Genomic DNA, 24625 nt, shown 5'->3' with positions numbered 1-24625 from the left:
CTCAGAAGCTATTAATCCTACAGTGAGTAATTCACCTAACTCCCCAAAGCCTATCCAAGATTCAAATAAAGAATGTGATGAAAATCTTTCCGTTTGCTTGGATGAGTGCAACTTTAGTCACATTCAATAAGCTTTATACCACACAGGACAAAGCAGCCAACTTGCAAGGCACCGTGTCCACAACCATTTACTCACTCCATCTCTGACACATAGTAGAAGCAATTTATACCACCTAACAGAATACATTGCAGCATCTAAGACTCCTTAGAAATTATATCTTCCAAACCCATTACCTCTACCAGCTGGAAGGACAAAAGCAACAAGAGTCTGGGTACACCACCACTTAGATGTTGTTTTCAAATTACATACCAACCATCCAGATTTGGGTTGAAATCCCGGAATCCTCTCTCTGACAGAAATGTGGGTATACCAACAGCTCAAGGACTGTAGGGTTCAAAAGGGCAGCTCACCACCACCTTCACAAGGGCAATTAAATGCTAGCTTCAGCCCGCAAAGCCCACATCCCCTGAATGCGCATACAAATTGCATTAAGGTGGAGTGATGAAACTTCACACACATTTTTGTGCGCATTGCCAAAATTGCTAATATAATTTCAGTCTTGGGAAAGATTTCCATGTTCATTTTATACTTAAGACTCAAAAATACTGGCATTTAAAAGGACAATGGCTGCACTTAATTCCACATCCTTACAGCTTACTCTGTACGGATCAACACTTTTTCTTCATGGCCTTCCAAAGCCTGTTATTCTAGATTCAGCCCTCCACTTTACGGAGAATGGAAGCATGTATAACTTGGCTGTTTGGCAAGAGATATTCACAGGGTACAAATCATTGGAGGCTAATCATCCAAAACCTTAGCATTCCAGGTTTCATAGATCCTTACAGAGATCTCTTTGTAACTTCCTGCTTAATATGCCTCGTTGTGACAGTAGATGGTTGCTAATTCCTTATATGGTTGTGGAGGTGAAACAATTTATCAACCTTCAAGTTCTGTCTTCAGAAATCACTGACGCTACTGCTTGCAAATAAACAGCAATCTTCCAGCGACTGGAGAGTGATGATAACATTAGATATGTGAGTCTTTAAGGTTATTAATGAGTCACTAGCTACATGTCTAAGTAACAGCATCTGCAAGAAATTGATTAGAGCTTTCCACTAGAGCTACTGCCTCAGAGTGCAATGACCTGAGTTCAGTTTTGACTTCCATTATTGCCAATGTGGATTTTTCCTATTTGCTCTGTCATTTTTTTTAAACGGGTGATCCAGTTTCCTTCTGGATTGTGCAGGGTGGTAAATTAAAGGGCCATTTTTTTTTAAAGCGTGTCGCACCAGTCAGCCATTCTTGTCTGGCGCGTGGTGTCAGGATTGGTCTCCTTTTGGATTAACCGGGTCACGATATGAATGTTCCCAACTCGACACCTTTTTTTTACGAGGCCGAGTGGCTAGCTCGACGCTCAACCAGGCATGGATGGAAAGCATGCTCCGGGGTGGGCCGACTTGGATTCAAACTCGGGAGCCTTCGCTCGAGTCTGGCGCTGATGCCATTGCGCCACCAGCCAGCCAACTGGCCACTGAAAATTGTCCTGAGTGTATTGGCAAATTTTTCAAGAGAACTAGAATATAAAGGCAAGGATGTAATACTGAAACTTTATAAGGCATTGATCAGACCGAACTTGGGAACATAGTGAGCAGTTCTGGGCCAAATATCTAAGGAAAGATATGCTGTCACTGGAGAGGGTCCAGAAGAGGCTCACGAGAATGATCCTGGGAATGAAAGAGTTAATATGTGAGGAGCATTTGATGGCTCTGGGCCTGTACTCACTGGGGTTTAGAAGAATGGGGGGTGGGGATCTTATTGAAACCTATTGAATAGTGAAAGGCCTAGACAGAATGGGCATGGAGAGCATGTTTCCCTTAGTGGGGTAATCTAGGACTATATGGCACAGCCTCAGAATAGAGGGACATCCATTCAGAACAGAGATCAGGAGAAATTTGTGGGTGGTGAATCTGTAGATTCACAGATGGCTATGGAGACTAAGTCATTGAGTATATTTAAGCAGAGGTTGATAGACTCTTTATCAGTCATAATGTCAAAGGTTATGGGGAGAAGGCAGTAGAATGGCATTGACAGGGATAATAAATTAGCCATGATAGCAGACTCATTGGCACAAATGACCGAATTCTGCACCTATATCTTATGGTCTTATTTTCCATTCTTCATGAATTGAAGGAAATGTGGGAGTACAAAATGGAATTAGTTTAATCATTAGCATGGCCTTTGTGGACCAAAGGACCAGTTTCCCATGCAGTGACTCCATACCACTTACTAAAGCTGCTTGATTTTTATTGCCATGTGTACTGAGATACAGTGAAGAGCTTTGTTTGCTTGTTATTTAGGCATATCATACTATAGATAATTACAACAAAATAGTAAAAACAGAATGTAGAATATAGTTTTGCAGCTAAGGAATGTGCAGTGCAGGCAAATAAAGTGTAAGAACTACAATGAGGTAGATTGGGGGAACAGTAATTCATCTTTGGTATCTGAAAGGTCCTTTCAAGAGTCATATAAGTGGGATGTAAGCAGTCCTCAAGTCTGATGGTATGTGCTTTCAAGCCTATGTATCTTCTACCCAATGGGAGAGGTCATTGATTATATTCTCTACTTTGCCTAGGCAGTAGGAAGTGTCGATGGAGTCAATGAAGGGGAGGCTGGTTTGTGTGATGGATTAGGCTGTGTTTATAACTCTGAAAGTTCTTGCATTCTTGGGCAGAGCAGTTGCTTTATCAATCTGTGATGCATTCAAATGGCATGCTTTCCACATTGCATTTGTAAAAATTGATGAATGTCATCAGGAACAAGTCAAATTTCCTTAGTCTCCTGAGGAAGTAGAGGCACTGGTGTGCTTTCTTGGCTCTACTGTCAACATGGCTGGACCATGACAAAGATAATTTTGGTGAAATTATGCTTAAAAATTTGAAGCTCTCAACCATCTCCACCTCAGCACTGATACAGACTGGGGTTGTGTATTCTACTCTACTTACTGTAGATAATAACCAGCTCCTTTGTTTTGCTGATATTGAGGGATTGGTCATCTTGACCAATGTTGCTAGGGTCTCTTTCTTCATGTACTCCCTTTCAATCTTGTTTGAGGACTGGCCCACTACAGTGGTGTCACCTGCAAAGTTGCAAAGGAGCCAGGGAATGTAACACATGAAGCACTGGTTGAGGACAATTGTGGAGGAGGTGTTGTCATCTATCCTTACTAGTTGTAGCGTGCAACACAAAGGAGTCAAATGATGCTTTTTTAAAAACAAATATTGCTATCAAATATCATGATCTTTTTAGAGTTTCTTAAAACTACATGAAGACGTCCAACATAAATGCACATATAAATTTCTAGGCCCACACTTGGTAGCAACATGAAAGATTTACTATTCATCTCTTCCTTTTTGTCTCCAATTGAGTGATCTAGTTGAAGTACAGATGCTTCTGCTGTAGAAAACTGTGGCTTTTAAGTCTCATTTCAGCATTCTGGGTAAATAAATTTTCAAAATAATCTATCACCCCAAAGCAGTACTATGTTAACTTTTACACATTCAACAGCACAAGGATGTGGGGAGCATTGGAAACTGTAGTATTATCTATTGCTCATTAGTCTACTGATAAGAGGTAAGGGAAGAACCCTTTAATTAACTTGTATCCTCCATCAGGTCAGCCAATCTGCTCTGTTATTTAAGTCAGGGTCCTTAAAATGTCATCCAGATGAGGGCTTTATGCTGGGGATCATTCTCACATGCTCTTCTAAATAATTTCAATGACTTTATATCACATATCATGAGGAGAGATCCAAAACTGTGAGAATACTCCAGCTGTAATTGGATCAGTGATCTGAGGTAAATGATGTGCTCTGATTTGTGTTGAATGTTATATAGAATAACTACCACATAAACATCACCATAGACTGGTAAACAGTTTATGCTCCACTTGAAGCTGCAAATATGTTTCTAACATGATAATCTTTTATTACTTTCTTCACTTAAATTCATCTTTATGTATTCCAATGTCCTTACAACTTTTACCACAACTTCTCTTTTTTGATGATATTCCAGTAATTAATGCTCAACAATGTCTCAATTACTTCAGTGTTGTTTCTTATAAATAATACATATATTCAGTCTTTATCCTAGGTCCATTTGACCTTGCATTGTTCAATTTCCTAGTGCATTGATACTGCTCTGCAATACCCTGCAGAATGGTGATTCATTCTAGGGCTCATTATATTACATTTATTGTAGTCATTTACTGGTATGTGCTTTTGTATCCTTAAAAATACATCCCCTGCAGTTGTGCTGTAAATCAAGTTGAAACCCCTACTTTCTGCCAGTGTTCCCACAGAATTCTAACAATTATCTCATGAGTTGGTGTGGAGAGAATCACTGTGGTGAAATGTAAAGGCAGCTCTAGAGGTCTAGTGCTGGGAGGCTGGGGGAAGCCATATAGCCATCCTGTGCCAAGACGTGTAACTCAGAGACACATCTTAGCCACTATAATCAGTGTAGATGTAGCTGGGGACTGGCAACTGCTGCTCCAATGTTGTAAACTGCCCACCTCTGATCATTGTTGAGCTTGTTACCGTACAGAAACCTCTGGACTCTGTGGTTAGTTGTGGGGAGCTAACTTTTTATATTCAGTTCCAGGATCCTGCATAACTGGCAAATGCAGCTTTTATTGTGTGACACTAATTGTCACAGAGCTGAAGGTGAGCTGCCTTCTTAAATCCATTTAATGAAGAAACTGCCATAATTAAGGGAAAAATTAACATTTATGGTACTAATCAAGAAAGATATGATTTCATAAAATTACAGATCTGAAATATTAACTCTGTACATCTTTCTACTGAAATTACCTAATTGCTTAGTTGTCCAATTGTGATTCATATACCGGATGCTGTTGCATTTGCATTCATATTTTAGTATTGGTACTATAAATTAATTTATTAAACAAACAGTTCTGGAGAACTCTGAAAGCAATAATAAATAAACAATAGGTTTTTTACAGTGTTCTAATGAACAATCGAACACCAAAGATGATCAATTCCCATTTATCCCATTGACATCAGTTGTTTGTTGGATCTTTATAAGCACAATTTGGATGCTCCAATCGCCTTTGTAGCAACAGTTTTGCACATCAAATTCTGTATAGTGTTCTATACATTTCCAAAGCACACTAGTTGTTATGTTTTGTAACTTCAAAACATACGTTTAATTGCAAGATAAAGTCGCAACTGGGAATCCAAATCTAACCTTGGTTTATACTTTAAGCGAGGAGCACAATGTGGTAGCATCATGCAATTTGCTTATTTTACATATAATCCATTATGAATTAAACAAAGAATGGTTAATCAACATAATTACAAGATTACTCAAATATTACTGAAATATTAAATACACAACACTCCTTCCTGCTTAGCTATAAACTCCAACTCAATATAGAATGCATCTGAACTATATACACAATATGAGATATAAATCAAATACAAACTACAATTCAAAGCAGACATCCATAGCATAGTAAATTTGAAATTATCCCATTCAGGCCTAAAGATTTAATCACTGTGGAGGATTTCTTACTCTTGTGGGATAATTGCTTGGCAGGTGAGACTTGCGGCTGTGAAAACAATCTCAGGTTCTGGGACCTCCTCCATGGTGGTTCTGAGAGCTCTAGACACCTTACTTCCTTTTCCTTTTTCTTCTTCTAGTTATATGCATCTTGATTGTGGGAGGGTGCATTTAGTTCACTGGAGTATTCTCTTACTAATCCTTCTATTGCTCTCTTTACAATTTGAACTCTTGTTTTCTTGTAAGATTTCACAATCCAATTGATCTCCCAGTCCATTATTGAACTGCTAACGCTTAGTCAATCTCTTCAATTCATACACCTACAATCAGCAATGGTTTCAATTCTAAATGTTCCTGCGGTACTCTCATGATATCAGCAAAGCTAATTTGGCTGGATTAGTTGTAGCAGTCAAGCTTCAAAGCAAACCCAATGCACTCAGCAAAAGTGGTACTTGTTTCTCATTGGCTATTCCATTTGCTTCAAGATGCTGTTCAGTTAGCTCAGTATACATGAGCCAGTAACCCTCTGAGCAATCAATCTAACTATCTTTCCAATGTAGCCTGCCATTTCTTCTTTTTTTTTACTATTATCCTCTGGTACTCACTGTTTATGAACCCATGAATTCTTAAATTTTCTGCCTTTTTATTAACTCGATCGTGCCTTCCTGTCTGAAGAACATGGGGTGCGCCACTTTTTTAAAAACTTGAATATCTCGCTACAGTTCCACAGGTACTGAGTCATTTTGGGTTTGTTTTAAAAATACCTGATTGTTACTGTCACGCTTTTTAATTCCAACACATAAATCTAATTGCAAGAAAAAGACTCAGCCAAGAATGCGAGTCTAACTTAGCTTTATATTTTAAGCGAGGTGCATACACATTACGTGGTAGTGTCATGACGTATGCAATTCACTTATTTTTACATATAACCCATAATAAATTACTTAAATAAACAAAGTATGCTTAATCAACAACATATTTACAAGATTACTCAAATATTACTAAAATATTAGATACACGTTATAATAAATGAAGTTGTTTGAATTTAAAGAGCTTACTCATTTCTAAAAACTCGTTGAATACAGAGTAGGAGTCAAAGTCATTTAAGTTATAATTTCTGATCCAATGCTTAGGTACATCTTCCACATTGTCATCTAAGTATCTTTTCCGATGCTTCCATTTATATTGCAGATATCTGTAGAACAGATAAATATATGTGCATTGATTTAAACTCAGAGAGTGAATTATAAGTAATTTTGACTACATAAGAGAAGAAGGGACTAGATTGCTGTGTATGACAATATGAAGAGCATGGCTACAAGACCAGAAAAATAATTTGTGATCATCTAATTTTAAAAGCTAAAAATGCTGCTAAAACATTTTCAGCTGTGGAATTCTGCCTCTTCAGTACAATAACCATCTTCAAAACAATTGTCTAAACCTATTGCAACATATTTTTCTAACCTTATTTGTCCTTGAGCTTATACTTACAACCTACATTCACTTACAAACTACCAGATCCACCATCACTACAGCCGTGTTTTAAAAACACCTCACAAATACTTTAAGACATATCTCACTTAGTTGAAGATAACTGTGATCAACATGTTGGCAGCCCTATCCCCAATCTCACAAACCCCCCACAACATCCTGAAGACATTCTACTGCCTGGCATGGGAGGAGAAATTAAGCCAAAGGCTACTTGTAATGAAGAAGAACACACGACACAGTTTCCAGAACCCTTCTTCACTCTTGTACTCACTATACCAGCATTCCATTCAGCATAGTCACAAGAACACTGATTGGTTAAAGCAAAGCCAGAACATTCACATACTCACTTAAATCCACCTGCTCAAGCTACCCCTGTGAGAAAATTAGTGCAAACCCCTGCCCTTCACATTGCTGCATGCTAGAGACCTGGGCAAATTTCTGCCCTCTTCAGGCACAAATCTAGCAATAAATTACATGACGTTGTGGGCAGGCTGCTTGAAAGAACTAATATTAGGTGGCTGGGGTGACCAGTGGTGCATATGGCTGTACACTATTGTGAAAATGCAGCAGCTGCTGCCTATTTTAATAGGCAATCTGAATCCTATATCCTAACTATCACATGGTGGAAGCTCTCCTTGTTTGACAAGCACAAAGACCAGAGACCATCATTAAGCTTTTTACACAGAGAACTCTCAGAATTATGCAGCCAAATAAAAAGGGGAAGGCAGCAGTGTCCATTACATACAATTGATGAGAACAAGAAAGACAGGAAGGCATGGGTGGTCTGCTGGAACATGGGGCAATTGGTCCCACAGTGATGATGATGAACTCTACATCTCAATGCTGAGGAGCCGCACGCTCGTCCCAGGCCATCAGCCCTCCTGGACAGCCACTTCACATCAAACTGTGGCCAATTCATTGCTGAATTCATGAGAGGTTCCTCTCACGCAGCATGGAGGAAAGGACTTTGCACCAGGTTCTCAGCACAAGAGTTGTTCATAACTCATCCCTATATGTATGATGGTATAATAACCCCTTTCGGAATTGGTTCCATTACTGCTCTCATTCTGGTAATGCATGCTGAGTGTCAGGCGAGGTGCTGGTGTACAGGCCAATCTGTATCCCCTCCTCTCATTTCAGCTACTGAGAATATGAAAGTAGCTCATCTAGTATAGGTAAAGGAACACAATACCACTGAAGGTGCAATAGTGAATCTCAAGTGCTAAGTGATGTTAACCATGAGTATGTTCAAACTGCAGCACAAGGAAAGGATATCAAAGACTATAAACTATTGAAGAGTAAGCCCATTCACCAATTCTATGGCACTGGATACACATATACACTATTAGGATTAGAATTTCAGACAAAGAACAAAGAACAGCACAACACAGAATTAGGCTCTTCAGCCAACAATGCCTGTGCCAAACTTGCTACTTTTACCCACTCCCATCTGTCTGCACATGGCCTGTATTCTTCTATTCCTTACCCGTTCATGTGCTGGTAAAAATACCTCTAAAACATTACTATCTAATCTGCTTTCACCACTTCTGGCAGTACATTCCGAGCACCTACCATTCTCTGTGTAAAAACAGTACTTGCCGCAAATCTCCTTTAAACTTTACACTTATCACGTTAGAAGTATGCCCTCTAGTACTTCATATTTTCATCTTGGAAAAAGACCATCTACCCTATGTATGCCTCACATAATTTTACAGATTTCTATCAGGTCCCCTTTGGCTTCCAATACCCCAGAGACAACAGAGTCACAGAGTTAATAGCCAGTATTGATTGGAGCTTCCTTAACACAGAGGCCTAAATGGGGCAGAATTTCTTTGGAGCATCCAAGAGCAGATCTGATTTTGAGAAAGGAACCAGGCCAGGTGACAGACCTGATTGTAGCTGAACATTTTGGAAATAGTAACCACATCGCATTATGTCTTAAGATGGTTATATATATAAAATCTGACCTTGTGAATTAGTTTTTTGATTTACTTTTTAGCTGGTTCAGCACAACAGTGTGGGCCATAGGGCTTGGTTCTATGCTGTACCGTTCTATTTTCTAAGTTCTAAATTTGGGGAATGAAAACTGCAATAAGATGGGAGTTGACAGGTATTGATTATAATTCAAGTCTACGTCTGACATGTGGGAGTTTTTTTAAAAGACCAGCTCATCAGAGTTCAGAATCAGCATGTTCCAGTAAGGAATAAGGACAAGAATGGTATGGCCCAAGAGGAAGAAAAAGGAAGCATACATAAGGTTTATGTAGTTAAAATCAAATTGGGCCTTTGTTGAATAAAGACAGCAAGAAAGTGCTCAACTGAGTGATTAAGAAGGCAATGTAGGTCCATGAAATGTCCTTGACAAGCAGGATCAAGGAGAATTCCACAGCATTTCATTAAGAAAAAGAGAATAATTAAGAACAGGTAGGTGGTTCACTCAAGGAAAAAGAAGGGAATTTGTGCTTGGTATCAGAGCAAATGTGAGGTATTAAATGTGTCAGTATTTACTGAAGAGAAACATTTAAAGGACAGTGAAGACAGATGGGGGGGAGCAAACTAATTTGCTGAAATATATTGAGATTAAGGAGGAGGTACTGCTGGATCTTCTGAAAAGCATTAAAGTGGATCAAGTCCCCAGGGCCTGATGGCACATGTCCCAGTATATTGAAAAAAACAAGTGAGAAGATTGCTGGGGTTTTACTCACTAGCAACAGGTGATCCTAGAGGACCAGAAAGTAACAAATGTTGTGCCTTTGTCTCAGAAAGAAAATAGGGATAATCCAGGTAGTTATGGGCGTGAGTCTCATGTTAGTGGTAGGGAAGCTGTTGGAGAGGAAATGCACAACCGGAAAGGCATGACCTGCTCACGACAGTCAGCATAGCTTTGTGTAGGGTGGGATACAGGATGATAAGACCTTAAGATATAGGAGCAGAAATAGGCCATTTGGCCCATCAAGTCTGCTCTGCCATTTCATCATGGCTGATCCAATTTTCCTCTCAGCACCAAACTGCTGCCTTCTCCCTGTATCTCTTCATGCCCTGACCAATTATGAATCTATCAACCTCTGCCTTAAATATACATTAAGACTTGGCCTTCACAGCTGCCTGTGGCAAAGAATTCCACAGATTCACCCACTCTCTGGATAAAGAAATTCCTCCTCATCTCCATTCTAAAAGGATGCTACTCTATTCTGAGGCCGTATCCTATAGTCTTGGACTCTCGCACCATAGGAAACATCCTCTCCACATCCACTCTATCAAGGCCTTTCACCATTCAGTAGTTTTCAATGAGGTCATACCTCATTCTTCTGAATTCTAGTGAATACAGCCCCAGAGCCATGAAACGCTCTTCATATAACAAGCCATTTAATCCTGGAATCATTTTCGTGAACCTCTTTTGAACCCTCTCCAGTTTCAGTGCATCTTTCTAAGAAAGGTGCCAAAACCTGCTCACAATACTCCAATACTCATTTCCCAAATATGTCTTACAAATTTGATCAAGTTTTCTGAAGAGGTCTTCAAGGAACCTTGATGAAGGTAAGGCAGTGGACGTAATTTATATAGGACATTATTTAGTTAAGACATTTGATAAGGGCCCTCATGGAAGGCTGATTTGGAAAATAAAGATGTATAGGATCCTGGGTGAATTGCAAGTTTGGATGCAGAACCAGCCTACCCACTGAAGACAGAGTACAGGTGGAAAGTTGTTATTCTGGTTGGAGGTTTGTGACCTGTGGTGTTCTATGAGGAGTAATGCTGGGACCTCTGTTTTTTGACATATCATTGATTTGGATGAAAATGTAGATGGGTAGATTAGCAAGTTTGTATATTCCTCCAGCATCGTGTGGATTGCTCCAAATTCCAGCACCTCTGGCATCATGTCTCTCATATTGGGTGTGAACTTACCAATAATAGCTGCTCCTAATCAATTCTGCTCAGCTTCTGCCTAACATATGGTTGTTGAGAGTTCATATTATACTGGGAAGTACTATATGTATGTACCACCCTACCAGAGAAATTGCATAGAAATCATAGAGCACAGAGGGTGCTGTTCATGCTTATTTCAAAACATTGCACAGGAAATGAAAAATTATTCAATCTCCGATGGAGTGTTCAGTCACTCAATTCAATTGCTATCACAGTAGAACCAACCAAGATGGAGGATTTCACCACAGCACTGCCAGCTGGTAATTCTATAATGTAAATAATAGAACAGGGAACCATTTATAGTTTGAAGATCCCCACTGCATAGGGTCTTTCCAACTAGGCTGCTGCTACTAAAGAACTGAGGAAGTTAAGCTTAAAGTTAAGTGTAGATATGGTCTACTTGTCAGGTTATTGAGAACAAATATATTTACCACAAAATTAATCTTTACTGTTTTGTCTTTTGATCTGCAAATAAGGGTTTCACAGAAACTTCTCAGGTTATAATACGAATATCTCACTCAATTAAAAAGCAGGTTTCAATATTTATTAATGCAGAATTGAAAGATTGCCGTTCAGTGGCAGAGGACAGAGTCCCAAACTAAAACTTTATATCCAAAATTGTGAGATATTAAAATATGACTTGCTAGATGACATCTCTCAATGTCAAGTTTGTCATAATATAACCTTATAATTGATAACTGATAATATCAAATCCTAGTGTTTTAAATGGTACGCAAGGTGAAACATGATGTCACAAGATACCCTTCTGTATATTGGAAGTCTTAATGATGTAATACATCAGAATGTAACGGAAACAACATCAGTGTCTTTTGGGAAATATATTTAACAAATTCTGCCCTTGATTACCAATAAATATATTGACGTGGATGGTAAACTTACGGGACAGCATATTCCATGATGGTGCCTAGAATTTGTTTCAAAACCATTATAACAGACATTTGCAGAAATAGATCCATAATGCAACCACTTGGATGACACTGGAATGAAAAAGAACCATATGAACTAATATAAACAGGTTCAAGAATGGTGCAGTCATAGTGTACCATTTTAAGCTGCAAATGAAGAAGGAACCAGCTAGATGAACACTCCGTGAAAAAAAAATCCAATGTGTAGATGTAACCTAAAAAGAATCAGTGGGAAATATGAGAGTGACTATCCATTGCACTGTTGTGCACATAGGTATACAGGGAATATCCCTATTTGAAAATTAAGACATGCCCATACAAGAGCAGTGCAGAATTTTAACCTGCTCATACTGTCCATATTCAATACCTGCAACAATGGAGAACATAAACTAAAGGTAATAATGCATTTTGAAGAATCCTTTAAATAAGGAGAATAGCATGCATATTCAGAATACCTGAGAAAACTTTGCAGCCAATGTAGGCTTTTCAAATGTAGCCACAGTTTTGTATTGCAGAAAGTAAGGCTGTTATTTTGCTCTCAGTCTGTTCCTATAAATAGCAATATGCTAGTGACCAGATAAACTGTTCTCTAATATGCTGACTGGCACACTTCTCTGATGCAAAACCTAAACTGTTAATATGTCATCTTTAGTCATTTAACATAATCTAGTGCATTACTGTTTATCAAGATCTCCATTTTCCTACAGCTTTGGCATAAAAGTTCTGCAAATATTTTGATTTTATCAACTCATAGCTGCTTTCATGTTTGCACAAGATCAATGACATAATCTCTACCAAGGTCACAATCTCTACCTAGTCCAGTCCTTAAATACTGGTTGTGCTTATGGCATGCTATGACACATTCAAGAAAATTTTGGGGAACCTATACACCCACATACTTTTTTTTTAATTTTATTTTTATTTGGATAAGGAATTCACAAATATCATGTACTTTTTTCACATATATAACCTTTTCCATTTTTATATGTATAAAACTACAATTATTTATACATTCTTAAGTACACATTGAGATGAAATAAAAGGAAAATAAACATTTAAATAGATAATTATGTACTGTGGTAAATCTAACCTATTAGGCTAAGTAATGGAATTAGTTGTTAAGAAAAATGGTAATAATAGTTTCCATATAACCCTTCTGGACCATTTCCACTGGTCCAAAATGTTGTATATAAGCCTATGTATCAACCATTGTAGGTGTTTATATCCTAATTTGTTCATGCTTGCTCCTGCCCACAGACATAATTATCCAATCCCTATGTACTTATTTACTTAATTTTTTCATTTTTTTATCCCTTTCCCAAATCTTTCCCTTTACTTGTGTTAATTCTCTATTTTCCAAAAGACACCCACATACTTAAGTAACAACAAACTGTGCAATCCTTTTCAGAAATAAACATTCATTGAACTGCACCAGCTCCTTATTCTCAGCCTTTTGAAATCAAGAAGAAACTGCAACCCAATGCCTATCTACCCCTCTAAATATTTAAAATTACACTGCAATTTTGCAATTACTTATCTCTAATTGTACTTATTAATTTCTAAAATGTTTGTCAAAAAATCAAAACTAAAAGGTCAAACAGGTAATTTGATGCAAAATACTTTACAAACACACCCATTTAAGGAAAAAAAAGCTAAATCTCTGGATATTTTTGATTATTTTAATAATTTTTCCACAAAAGGAAGTTGGGAAAAACACAGTAATTAGTTTTATAAAAGAATAGGACATGTATGTGTATTAAACTTAAAATAAACTAAAGTGTTACGTTACCTCCAAAATTTCAGTAAACAATATTTGTGTTAATGGTAGTGTATAGTGCTGCATGCATTTATGTTTTACTATAGGAAATATAAAGTAAGTTTTACTCACCTCTTCTAGTCGCCAGTCCCTCCCTATTCTCACATAATTACCTGGATAGCCATTAGTTCTATCAAAGAAGGAAATCCGGTGTGGTATTACATTGATTAAACACAGTAACACAGTATATTCATTACAGGACACACTACTATTGTGCACTCTGATAACTAGGAAGAGAAACACAGCAGACTTCCAACAATTTTGATTACATTTCCCAATAAATTGTGAAAAATAAAGTTTTATAATGTGAGAAGAGTTTCCTTAAACTAGTCTGTGAAGAATCAGAGAATGGGTTACTTTGTGAAAGAATAAATGTCCATATTCACTGTCATTCCCACTGTCACTGGCCAAATCAAAGGGGGTGACAAATCAGTATATCGGAGAGTGATTGAAAATCTGGCTGAGTGGTGCCATAACAACAACTCTCGCTCAATGTCAACTAGACCAAGGAAATGATTGACTTCAGGAGGAGGAAATCAGGGGTCCATGACCCAGTCCTCATGGGGGATCAGAGCGTCAGCAACTTTAAATTCCTCAGGTGATCAATTCAGAGGAACTGTCCTGGGCCCAGCACATAAGTGCCATTACAAAGAAAACACAGTAATGTCTCTACTTCCTTAGAAGTTGTGAAGATTCAGGATGACATTTAAAACTTAGACAAATTTCTATAGATGTATGGTGGAGAGTATATTAACGGTTGCACCAAGGCCTGATATGGAAACACAAGTGCCCTTCAATGGAAAATCCCACAAAAAGTAGTGGATATGGCTCAGTCCATCACAGGTAAAGCCCTCCACACCATTGAGCACGTCTATAAAGAGCATTGAAGCAGTATCCATCATCAAGGACCCCCACCATCTAGGTTATGCTCTCATCTCACTGTTGCCATTAGCAATATGGTACAGGAGCCTTAGGACCCATACCACCGGATTCAGGAACAGTTATTACCCCTCAGCCATCAGGCTCTTGAACTAGAGGGGTTAACTTCACTCAACTTCACTTGCCCTATCACCAAACTGTTTCCGCAACCTATGAAGCACATACAAAATGCTGGAGGAACTCAGCAGGCCAGCCAGCACCTGTGGAAAAAAGCATAGTCAACGTTTCAGACTGAAATGTTGACTGTTCTCTTTTCCACAGATGCTGCCTGACCTGCTGAGTTCCTCCAACATTTTGTGTGTATTGCTCAGATTTCCAGCATCTGCTGATTTTCTCTTGTTTGTGATTTGCCCATAACCTATGAAATCACTTTCAAGGACTCTTCATCTCATGTTCTCAATACTTATTGCTTATTTTTTTTCTTTTGCATTTGCAGTTTGTTCTCTTTTGGTGGTTTGTCCATCCTTGAGGGTGCGGCTTTTCATTGATTCTATTGTGTTTGTTGGATTTACTGTGTATGCCTGCAAAAATGAATCTCAGGGTTGTATATGGTGTCATATATGTATTTTGATAACAAATTTACTTTGAAGTTTAAATATGGGTACTTACTTTCCAAGAAAAAATGCAGTGTAAATAATAGAAGCAAATATGTTGAAGAACTGAAACGTGAACATTTTTACAGTGAAGCTGTTTTCTTTAGCTAACATAGTACGTTGATTTTCTGAAAAAAATATTATACAAGAAAAGAAATTAAAATTTTAAGATACATTCATTCAAGTCCATTTTTCCTCTTTATAAATAGCGAGATACTAACGTATCCTCTTACAAAATAGCTCAGTGCATTGATATACCATTTATCCCTTTACCAGCAATACCACTTAATAGTATCAAGTTCTAAGCTGCGAGCTGACATGAAGAGAAGGAATGGGGGCGGGGGGGAAAAAGTGGCTCATCAGCTATCCCGCATCTTGGAGTACTGACAGAAGAAACTCTATGAGAAAATACGCCCAGGCGAAACTACACATAAAAAGCCATCAAACAAAGTTCCTTCCACTTAATAAAGCTTAACAAACTAGGCAATAAGCACTTTCTTCTTGACTAGTATTGGTGTTGCTTGGGCCATAACACCAGCATATGAAGAGTACCAACAATACAAGTTTCCACCTTCACTATGCATTATTCCCTTAGTGCAAGTTACATCCTATATTACATGTGTGCTAGCTAGCTACCATTCCTGTCAATGCAATGCATCCACATTACTCTTTTATCTTTCTTATTAAAGATTCTGAAGAGTTAAAATCCATACTGCATCCATCTGTGTAAGAATACCAATCAGCATGGAGGAGAGTGATGCCATGTCACAGCAGCTGATTTTAAAATAACAGCTCAGATTCTGGAAATGCAAAGGAAGAAAAAACTAGTTTTGCACCAAGATGTAACTGGGACTATTTAGCTGTACTGAGATAGAAATAAAAGAATTTGGGTGTACCACCTAAAACAGAGAGGATAAGTATATATTTCTGCTGCCCCAGAGTTGTTTGAAGGACACTGCAGGGGAGAATACCTGGAAATGCTGTTGTGGATGCAAGTGAAAATGCTTGAGATTTAGTCTGCCTGTCAGAAGGAGAATGAAGGATTCCATGTTCGTCTTCTCACAGGAGCACATGAAGAGATAGCAGCCCACTGCTTTCATGCCAAAGGCACTCACAATTTTAGGAAGCAATGGACCATAATATTCAGGTGACCTGGCAGCATATTGTTCTGGAAGAAATGACAAATGGCTTGCAGGAACACGTTGTTGTCAACAAGGAGCAGAATTACTATCTGGGAGTTGACCAACTCCACTTATATGGGGCAAGAAGCTTTACAATACTGTACAATCTGGGTCACAGTTGTTTATATATACAGTTCAAGGAACAGTTTGGCATTATGAAGTGTGAAAATTCTGTCCTCTCACAGACTGTCGACCTTTCTTTACCAACCCTAGTTCTCAGATCACATCCTCGTCTCTGATCTACTTAACCTCTCAGACTAACTGCTTATTGTGGATAGGTACATGCAGAGTATTTAAGAGTGCAGCCTTCTGTCAGCCCCACTGCAGCCAGTAGAATCATGTATGAAAGTAATAGTCATAACAAGGCTTGCTGGAAAGCTCATGCATGGGAAAAACATCAGATTATTAGTTAGTATCAATATATAAATTGTATTTGTCATTATGCTTGAATAATTTCATCTAAAAACAATTTAATTTGAATTAGTGGAGTATCACTACTTATATGAGAACTGGTAATGCAGTGTTTGATGAAGTTGCAATGGTCATATTTGCTGTAACCTTTATTGTTCACTGAATTGCTGAATGCGTGTCTGTGTCAATTTCTAAGCAATGTTTCCATTCCCCTTCAGAGTTGATAAAGAATTGGTTTAATATGATAAGAATTCTTCTAATTACAATCACTATACTGCATAATCAATTCTACTACAAAGATGGACAAGTGTGTCCAGTGCTTTTCCACTTCCATTATCTGCAATGATCTGCTTCGTATTGCAGAATGGTTTGGTAGCAATGTTCCAGGAAGCAACACTGATTTTCAGAGGTCACTAATTAGCATTAAATCTCAAACCTCACTGGTTCCTCAAGAGGTTCCTTTGGATTAACTGCTGTAGGCCTTTATCTCCTCAACTACGGCTGCTTAGTTACAAGCCCTGTTTTGAAGTTGTAGTCACTCACAATATGAGAACCTTCCAGGCATAACTACTGAGTATAATAATACTTATATTTCTACACTAACCTTTGTGTATGCAGACTATAATCTATAAGAATCCTGAATGAATCCACTTGAATGTAAAACTGATTTCTCTTTGTATGCTGAGAAATCTTCATGAACCCAGCCACTAATGATGATACAATGTCAACTGAATGAGACATTAATGCATTCTGCTGCACAAGGAAAAATGTTGTTATTAAAATCCCTATAACTTGGTTCACATTGCATTGGCATCTGTTCTTTCTGAAGCTCATGGGAAACTGCTTTACAGTCATAATCAGATATGTGCAAATTTGTTTCAAGTTTCACAAACATTAAAGCTTTTAAAAGCGAAAAAATTTTTTAAATGGCTCAATGGGGGACACTGGGGGACACTGGGGGCGGGGGAGGGCATGTCAGTAATAGTGCCTGGAAGTTTAAACAGGTTTAAGATGGTGAAGCTGTAAACAGGATAACATAGGGACAGAACAGTAAAAAGTAGAATTCAATAGACAGATCTAAATAATTCCAAAATCAACAAATCAAATCTTTGCCACAGTACATCTAATCATGAATGGTGTACAATTAAGTGCATTAACAGAAAGCAAACTAAAAACGTCCGCTTCCATAAAAATAATACAGTTCAGTGCATCCTTAATCAATTTGGTTCACACTCAGCAACTGCTGCGAGCAGGGGATACAGCAGACAACAAAACAAGACAATATCCTGGCTGTACATAGATGAATTGCACTCTGGAACCAGCACAGCTACAGCAATCTATCCAATGATGTAGTGATCCTGTCCATAAAAAGCACGACAAATACAAAACAACTAATCATTATCCAATCTACTTTATTAAGCCAAATAATGGAGCATGCTGCCAATAACACCATCAAGTTGTTATCCGCATATTGAAACTCCATGATAGTGGTGGTGCTGATTTTCTTGGCCTTGAACCGGTTGAGGTTGAAAAGCCTACTGTCCATTCTATACACAATTAGGATTCCTTGTGGCAGGTCTTGGCCAATGAGGTGAAAGTTGGCAGCAATAAAGATGACAAATAGGGTGGGCACAATCATTGAGCCCTAGACTCCTGTCTTGATAGTGAAGGGTTCTGATTCAGCATCATTATTGCTGATACAGTGGCTGACATGCAATTATGCAGTAGCCTCAGTTTTTGTAAGAACTTATCAGAAGTCATATTTTGATAGTATACACCAGAGGCTTAGTGGTCTACTGTATCAAGTTCCTTTGTCAAATATATGAAAGCCAAGGACAAGGATGCCTTTATTCACAGCATTTTCCTTGTAACTGGTGTGCTGTGAAGATCATGACTGTGGTACCCCTATATGGGCAGAAAACACACTGTGATTCAGGGAGCACTTGTTCAGATAGTGAAATGAATCGGTTGACAAGGATATGTGCAAGGACTTTGCCTATTGTGGACAGGAGGGAGATGCCTCTATAGTTGTAACAACCTTCCTTGTCTCCCTTCTTGAATATGTTCACCATTAGAACATCCCTGTGCTCTAAGAGCAGTTCCTTCTCCCAGACCTTCAGAAGCAGGGCATGTACATGGTGCAGAAATGCTGGTCCACCTTCCTTGAGGATCTCTGTGGGGATCCCATCATAGCCAGTGATCTTGTTGCTTTTCAGGCTCCTGATGGCATTGTGGACCTTGTTCATACTAGGAGGTCCCCCTATGTCTTCCCTCACAGGTTATTGGAGGGTTTGGTTAGTAACCTCTGGTTTAGCAGTGCTGTCACAGTTGAGAAGCTCTTGAAAGTGCTCTCTCTATTGATCTATGATATCCTTTCAATCTTTTAGCAAATTCATTCTGTCCTTTGAGCACAGGCTGCTTTGGTGGCACTGAAGAACCCTCTTGTGTTGTCAGAGTCTGCCAATCTCTGGATTTCTAGGTCTTTCACAGTCCAGCAAAAATTCTTTAGCTCTTGCACCCTGTGCTGGACATTTGTCTTGGCTCAGGAATAAGCTTCTCTTTTGGCTTTGCTGCCGATGTCATTCTGCCAGTTACAAAAGGCTTTCCTATTCTTGGAGATAAGCTCTTCTATCTCCATGCCATTACCATCATGACATTTTCTGGACTTGGACCCAAGAATGTTTTTGCAGGTATTGAGAATGGTAGATTTAAGCAGATCCACATGCTATTTGATGTCCTCTGGATATTCCCATTGGAGGATTTCTACAAACAAGACCTGAAGGTGTTGTTGAGTGGCAGTGTCAAGCAAGCTCTCAAGTTTTAGTTTTGGCCTTGTCTGTTTCTTATCAACCTTCCTCTTTCTCATGAATCCGTTGGACAAAGTGAAGCTGATTAGCTGAGGATCTGTCCAGAAGTCATCTGTGTCAATCATTGCCCTTGTGATATTTATGTCATGGTGGTCCCAAGCTCGGATAATAACAATGATTGGTGGAAGAGATAAAGGGCTGAAGAAGGGGGAATCTGATAGGAGAGGACAGAAGACCATGGAAGAAAGGGAAAGAGGAGGAGCACCAGAGGGTGGCATTAGGCAGGTAAGAAGAGAAGGCGCAAGAGGGAAACAAAGAATGGGTAATGGTGAAGAAAGGGGGGGTAATCACTGGAAGTTCAAGGAAATTCCTGTTCATGCCATCAAATTGGAGGCTACCCAGATGGAATATAAGGTGTTGCTCCTCTAATCTGAGTGTGGCCTTATCATGGCAGTAGAGGATGCCATGCACTGACATGTCTGAATGGGAATGGGAAGTAGAACTGAAATGGATGGTCACTGGCAAATCCCGATTTTTGTTGCGGACAGAGCAAAGGTGCACGACTAAGCGGTCTCTCAATTTACGTTGGGTCTTGCTTATATACAGGAGGCCATACTGGAACCACCGGCTAGAGTAGATGACCCCAACAGACTCATATGGACACATGACTGCAGCACCACCTATGGATTACCATAGAGCCTTTTATTAAGCTTCTTTATTTCACCATTTCTGGCAATTGGGGGAGCAGACAGAAGTCCATAGAAAAGGTTTTTGTTTCAGTCCTACTCATACTCCCTCAACTCTCTGTCTGTTTTTCTTCATTACTTTCTGTCAATATCTACCTTGGTCTCATCTTCACAAAATTTTATAACAACATCAAAAGAACAAGGCAAATCATCAGGATTTCAGGACAGCAGGATGCTGAATTGATACCTCTGCTCTTCCACCATTAATGGACCAAGCAGTCTTACTATTTCAAACAGATCCACAAGAACTCCAGATACGACCTGCAGAAGGCTACCTTAAGAGTGAAAAGGCAATTCTAAGTGAAGTCAGAGATGGAATTGGATACACATCAGCTATGGCAGGGTTTTGTAGTCATTATTTCCTACAAGGCAAAAACTAACATCATAAATGGCTGTGATGCTTCACTCCCCAATGAGCTGAAATCCTCTTATGCATACTTGGGAAAGGAGAATAAAATTATACCTGTGCTAATCCCTGCTACATCTGGCAACATTGTGAAATTTGTCTCACAGGCCAATGTCAAAACATCCTTCAAGAGTTTGAACCCTCACAAGACATAAGGCCCTGACACCTGGCAGGGCAATGAAAGCCTGTGGCAACCAACTGGCTGGAGTGTTAAAGGAGATCTTCAATCTTTCATTGCTGCAGTCAGAAGTTCCCACTTTCTTCAAAAGGGCATCAATCATCTGGTGCACAAGAAGAGCAGTGTCAGCTCTATAGTGATGAAATACTTTGAAAAGTTGGTCATGGCTAGAATTAACTCCTGCCTAAGCAAAGGTCCGGACCCGCTGCAATTTGCTTACACCCACAAGGCATCTACAGTGGATGGAATCTCACTGGCTCTCCATTCGCCCTTAGACTACCAGGATGACAGGAATATTTATGTCAGGCAGCTGTTTAATGATTACAGCTCAACGTTCAACACCATTATCATCTCAGTACTAATCAACAAGCTTCAAAACCTGGACTCTGTACCTCCATCTGTAACTGGATCCTTGATTTCTTCATCGGGAGACCACAGTCACCACAGATCAGCAATAACATAGTGTTGCTGACAATCACACAAGTGCACATCAAAGATGCATTCTTAGCCTATACTCTACTCTCATAACTGTATGGCTGGGCACAGTTCAAACACCATCTATAAATTTGCTGATAGCACATCTGTTCTTGGCAGTATCTCAGATAGTAACGAGGTGTACAGGAGTGAGATGGGTTGGCTGGTTGAGTGATGTTGTAGCAACCAAGACCTGGGAATTCATTGTGGACTTCAGTTGAAGAGGCGGGTCATAAGAATGCACAGCAGTCCTCATTGAGGGGTCAGCAGTGGAAAGAGTGATCAGCTTTAAGTTCCTGGGTATTTACATCTCAGAAGATCTATCCTGGGCCCTAAATTATGCAAACACAAAGGAGGCACACCAGTGGCTATATTTCATTTTTAGTTTGAAGAAATTTGGTATGTCAATGACTCTAGCAGTTTTCTATAGATGTACTGAGGACAGGATTGCATCATCATCATGCATGGAGGCACCAATGCACAGAATCAGAAACGCTGCAGAGGATTGTAAACTCAGCCAGTTCTAACACTAGCCTCCCCACCATCGATGACATCTTCAAAAGGTGGTGCCTCAAGAAGGTGATATCCATCTTTAAGGACCCTGATCACCCAGGACATGCCCTCTTCTCATTACTACCATCAGGGAGGTGGTACAGGAACCTGATGACACACAGTCAATGCTTTAGGAAGTTTCTTCCTCCCTGCTAGATTTCAGAATAACCCATGAAGCCATGAGCACTACCTCACTATTTTGTTCTCTTTTTGAGCTCCTGATTTTTAATCTACTTCTTATTGTAACTAATAGTATATTTTATGTATGGCACTGTACTACAAAATAATAAATTTCATGATACATTGGATTCCGGTTAATGGGCCATCGATTAATTGGGACAGCCACCGATTTAGGACAACTCTTAAAGAACAAAAACAAATTAAGAAAATCGCATGGATTCCTTTTGTTTATTTGGAACACTATGCTGCTTAATTGGGGCAGGAGACTTGCCAGACAGGTTCTAACCAGTGTCAGTCGCATGCACCTGCTTGGCCATGATGCTACACTGTGTTTAGAGCGAACAATTTTTAAATAGCATCAGTTGCATGTGTTTGTGTTCAAAAAGCAGTGTTTTGCTCACTGTGGCACTGTGGTTTCAAGCATTGAGGCATGGAGATAAAAGTAACAGCCATGAGTGAAAATGAAACAACTTAACTACCTCAGCAAGTTACAAACTATGAGGAATTTAAAGGTATCGACAATCATCTTGAATCTTACCTTTGGTCTCCACTGGACACTCAGCTCTCACCTGTGACTCCAAGTAGCTGTTTCCATGTCACACCCCTATACACCCCTTTGACAGGTGGGCTAAACCAGGTGAGGATAGCTGGTGGGTCTCATATCCCAGTGAGATAGGGGCATAGCAGTTCTAGCATGTGAAGTCAGCTCTGACAGACTGGGTAGATGAGATTCACAGTGAGATCCACCGGGCAGTAAGGCGATTCAGCACTGCTCCAAGGGGAGAGAAGGGCATGACGAGGGTTAGAAGTAACCATGGTCATCCATTGCAACCAGGGAAGACCCTAGTTGTGAGGTCTGGACTGCAATGGACCCCAGCTTCCAAGGTTGAGAGAGTGGAACTGTTCTAGTGCAATAGCTTTTACACTTTAAAACTTTCCAGCACAGAATTCTCATCATCGTCGGATAGTGCTCTAATTTGTTCTGTATTTCATTTGAATGCATTATTTGCTACTCAGTTAAATGGTAGCTTGTTTCTTTTTAAATACCTTTTTAACTATTTTCATGAAACTTCAAATAATTGCGACAGCTGCTTAATTGGGCCAAATGTACTGGTCTTGATGTGTCCCAATTAACTGGAATCCACTGTGTATGTCATTGATAATAAACCTGATTCTGAACAGCGATTCATAAACATTTCACTGATATTCACAATGTGCTTTCTTCTACACTGAAGATACCATGCACAGATTAGGTGATGCTTTGCAGAGCACTTGTGCTCATGCCGGGGTGACTCTGAACTCCCAGTGGTCTGTTGTTTAAATTCACACATTCTCACTTACCTGTCCATGGCTCCCTGCTCTGTTATAACAAGCCCATTTAAAATTGAAGAACAACACCCCATCTCCTGTCAGGGCACAGTACAGAGTTCTGAACTTGATATCAAGTTCTCCAACTTTAGGTAACTTAAATTTAAGCAGAGTCAGAACTGGATGTTTCTATCAGTCATCAATCCATAATTTTGACCTAGTTTATCACTCTCCATTAAAAACCCACAGCAAAACCATTAGCAAGACATTACACTGACAAAGACAATCTGCTTCTAACTGCTACATTAATCCACCTATCTTTCACTATCAGAAATGTTTGCTTCGTTTTTCTTCCTCAACCTTTTCTACAATTGAAAATAAACGTGTTATCTCTATTTTCCAGGTCTTAGACCTGAAATATTAATCCTATTTCTCCTTCCACAGAGGCCGCTGGATCTGATTTCAGAAATCTAGCATCTGAAGTTTATATAAATTTCCATGAGCTTTTTTTTAACTTCACCTTTGCGGCCTTTTACTTTGTCTGATCTGCAACTCACACTTGTCCTGTAGCTACAAGTTAGTTGTGCATATCCTGTGAGAATACTGAAGAATTGTCCAAAGTGAGATAATGTAAAATAGGCAATAGAATTTACTCAAAGTTCAGGCAACCTCTTGAAGCTGCTGTTTTCCAAAGTGCTTTGCTGCAGACAAGTGGTTGTAAATTATAAATTCAAATTGCACAGCTTTAACAACCCTTACAAAACATGCTTCTCTGTGAGGGACAATGAAAACAACACAAAAAATGTTCCCTCTAATTTTTATTAGTCAGTGTGCGCAAAAATATTATGTGGTGCAAATTTTTTTCCTGTGACAAAAGTAAGTGTGCACTGAATGCACGCACGGCACAGTTTATGTAGGTTTACAAAATATTTAACATAAAGCTGCACAGAATAACAACAAAATAACTAACATATTTAAGTCACTCAGTTATTTCTTCTCTCCCGTCTTTGGCATTTACCCATTCTTTGTAAACTCTATCTAGACTAAT

The 24625-nt window shown here is 39.1% G+C and overlaps 1 protein-coding gene across 12 annotated transcripts in view; it reads right to left on the bottom strand.

Moving 5' to 3' along the window:
- LOC140205111 (anoctamin-9-like) overlaps window positions 1-24625 on the bottom strand; it is a 141144-nt gene that overhangs the window by 30992 nt on the left and 85527 nt on the right. For all 12 annotated transcript variants that reach the window (XM_072272305.1, XM_072272307.1, XM_072272308.1 and 9 more), the window contains 4 exons: window positions 15351-15462; window positions 13875-13932; window positions 11961-12058; window positions 6701-6837 (listed from right to left, as the gene is read on the bottom strand). In XM_072272305.1, coding sequence (XP_072128406.1) covers window positions 6701-6837; window positions 11961-12058; window positions 13875-13932; window positions 15351-15462 — 405 coding nt within the window. The remainder of the gene's footprint in view (window positions 1-6700; window positions 6838-11960; window positions 12059-13874; window positions 13933-15350; window positions 15463-24625) is intronic.

The sequence above is a fragment of the Mobula birostris genome, chromosome 11 (assembly GCF_030028105.1).
Source record: "Mobula birostris isolate sMobBir1 chromosome 11, sMobBir1.hap1, whole genome shotgun sequence".
Taxonomy (NCBI): domain Eukaryota; kingdom Metazoa; phylum Chordata; class Chondrichthyes; order Myliobatiformes; family Myliobatidae; genus Mobula; species Mobula birostris.
This window is presented reverse-complemented; position numbering and strand designations above follow the sequence as displayed.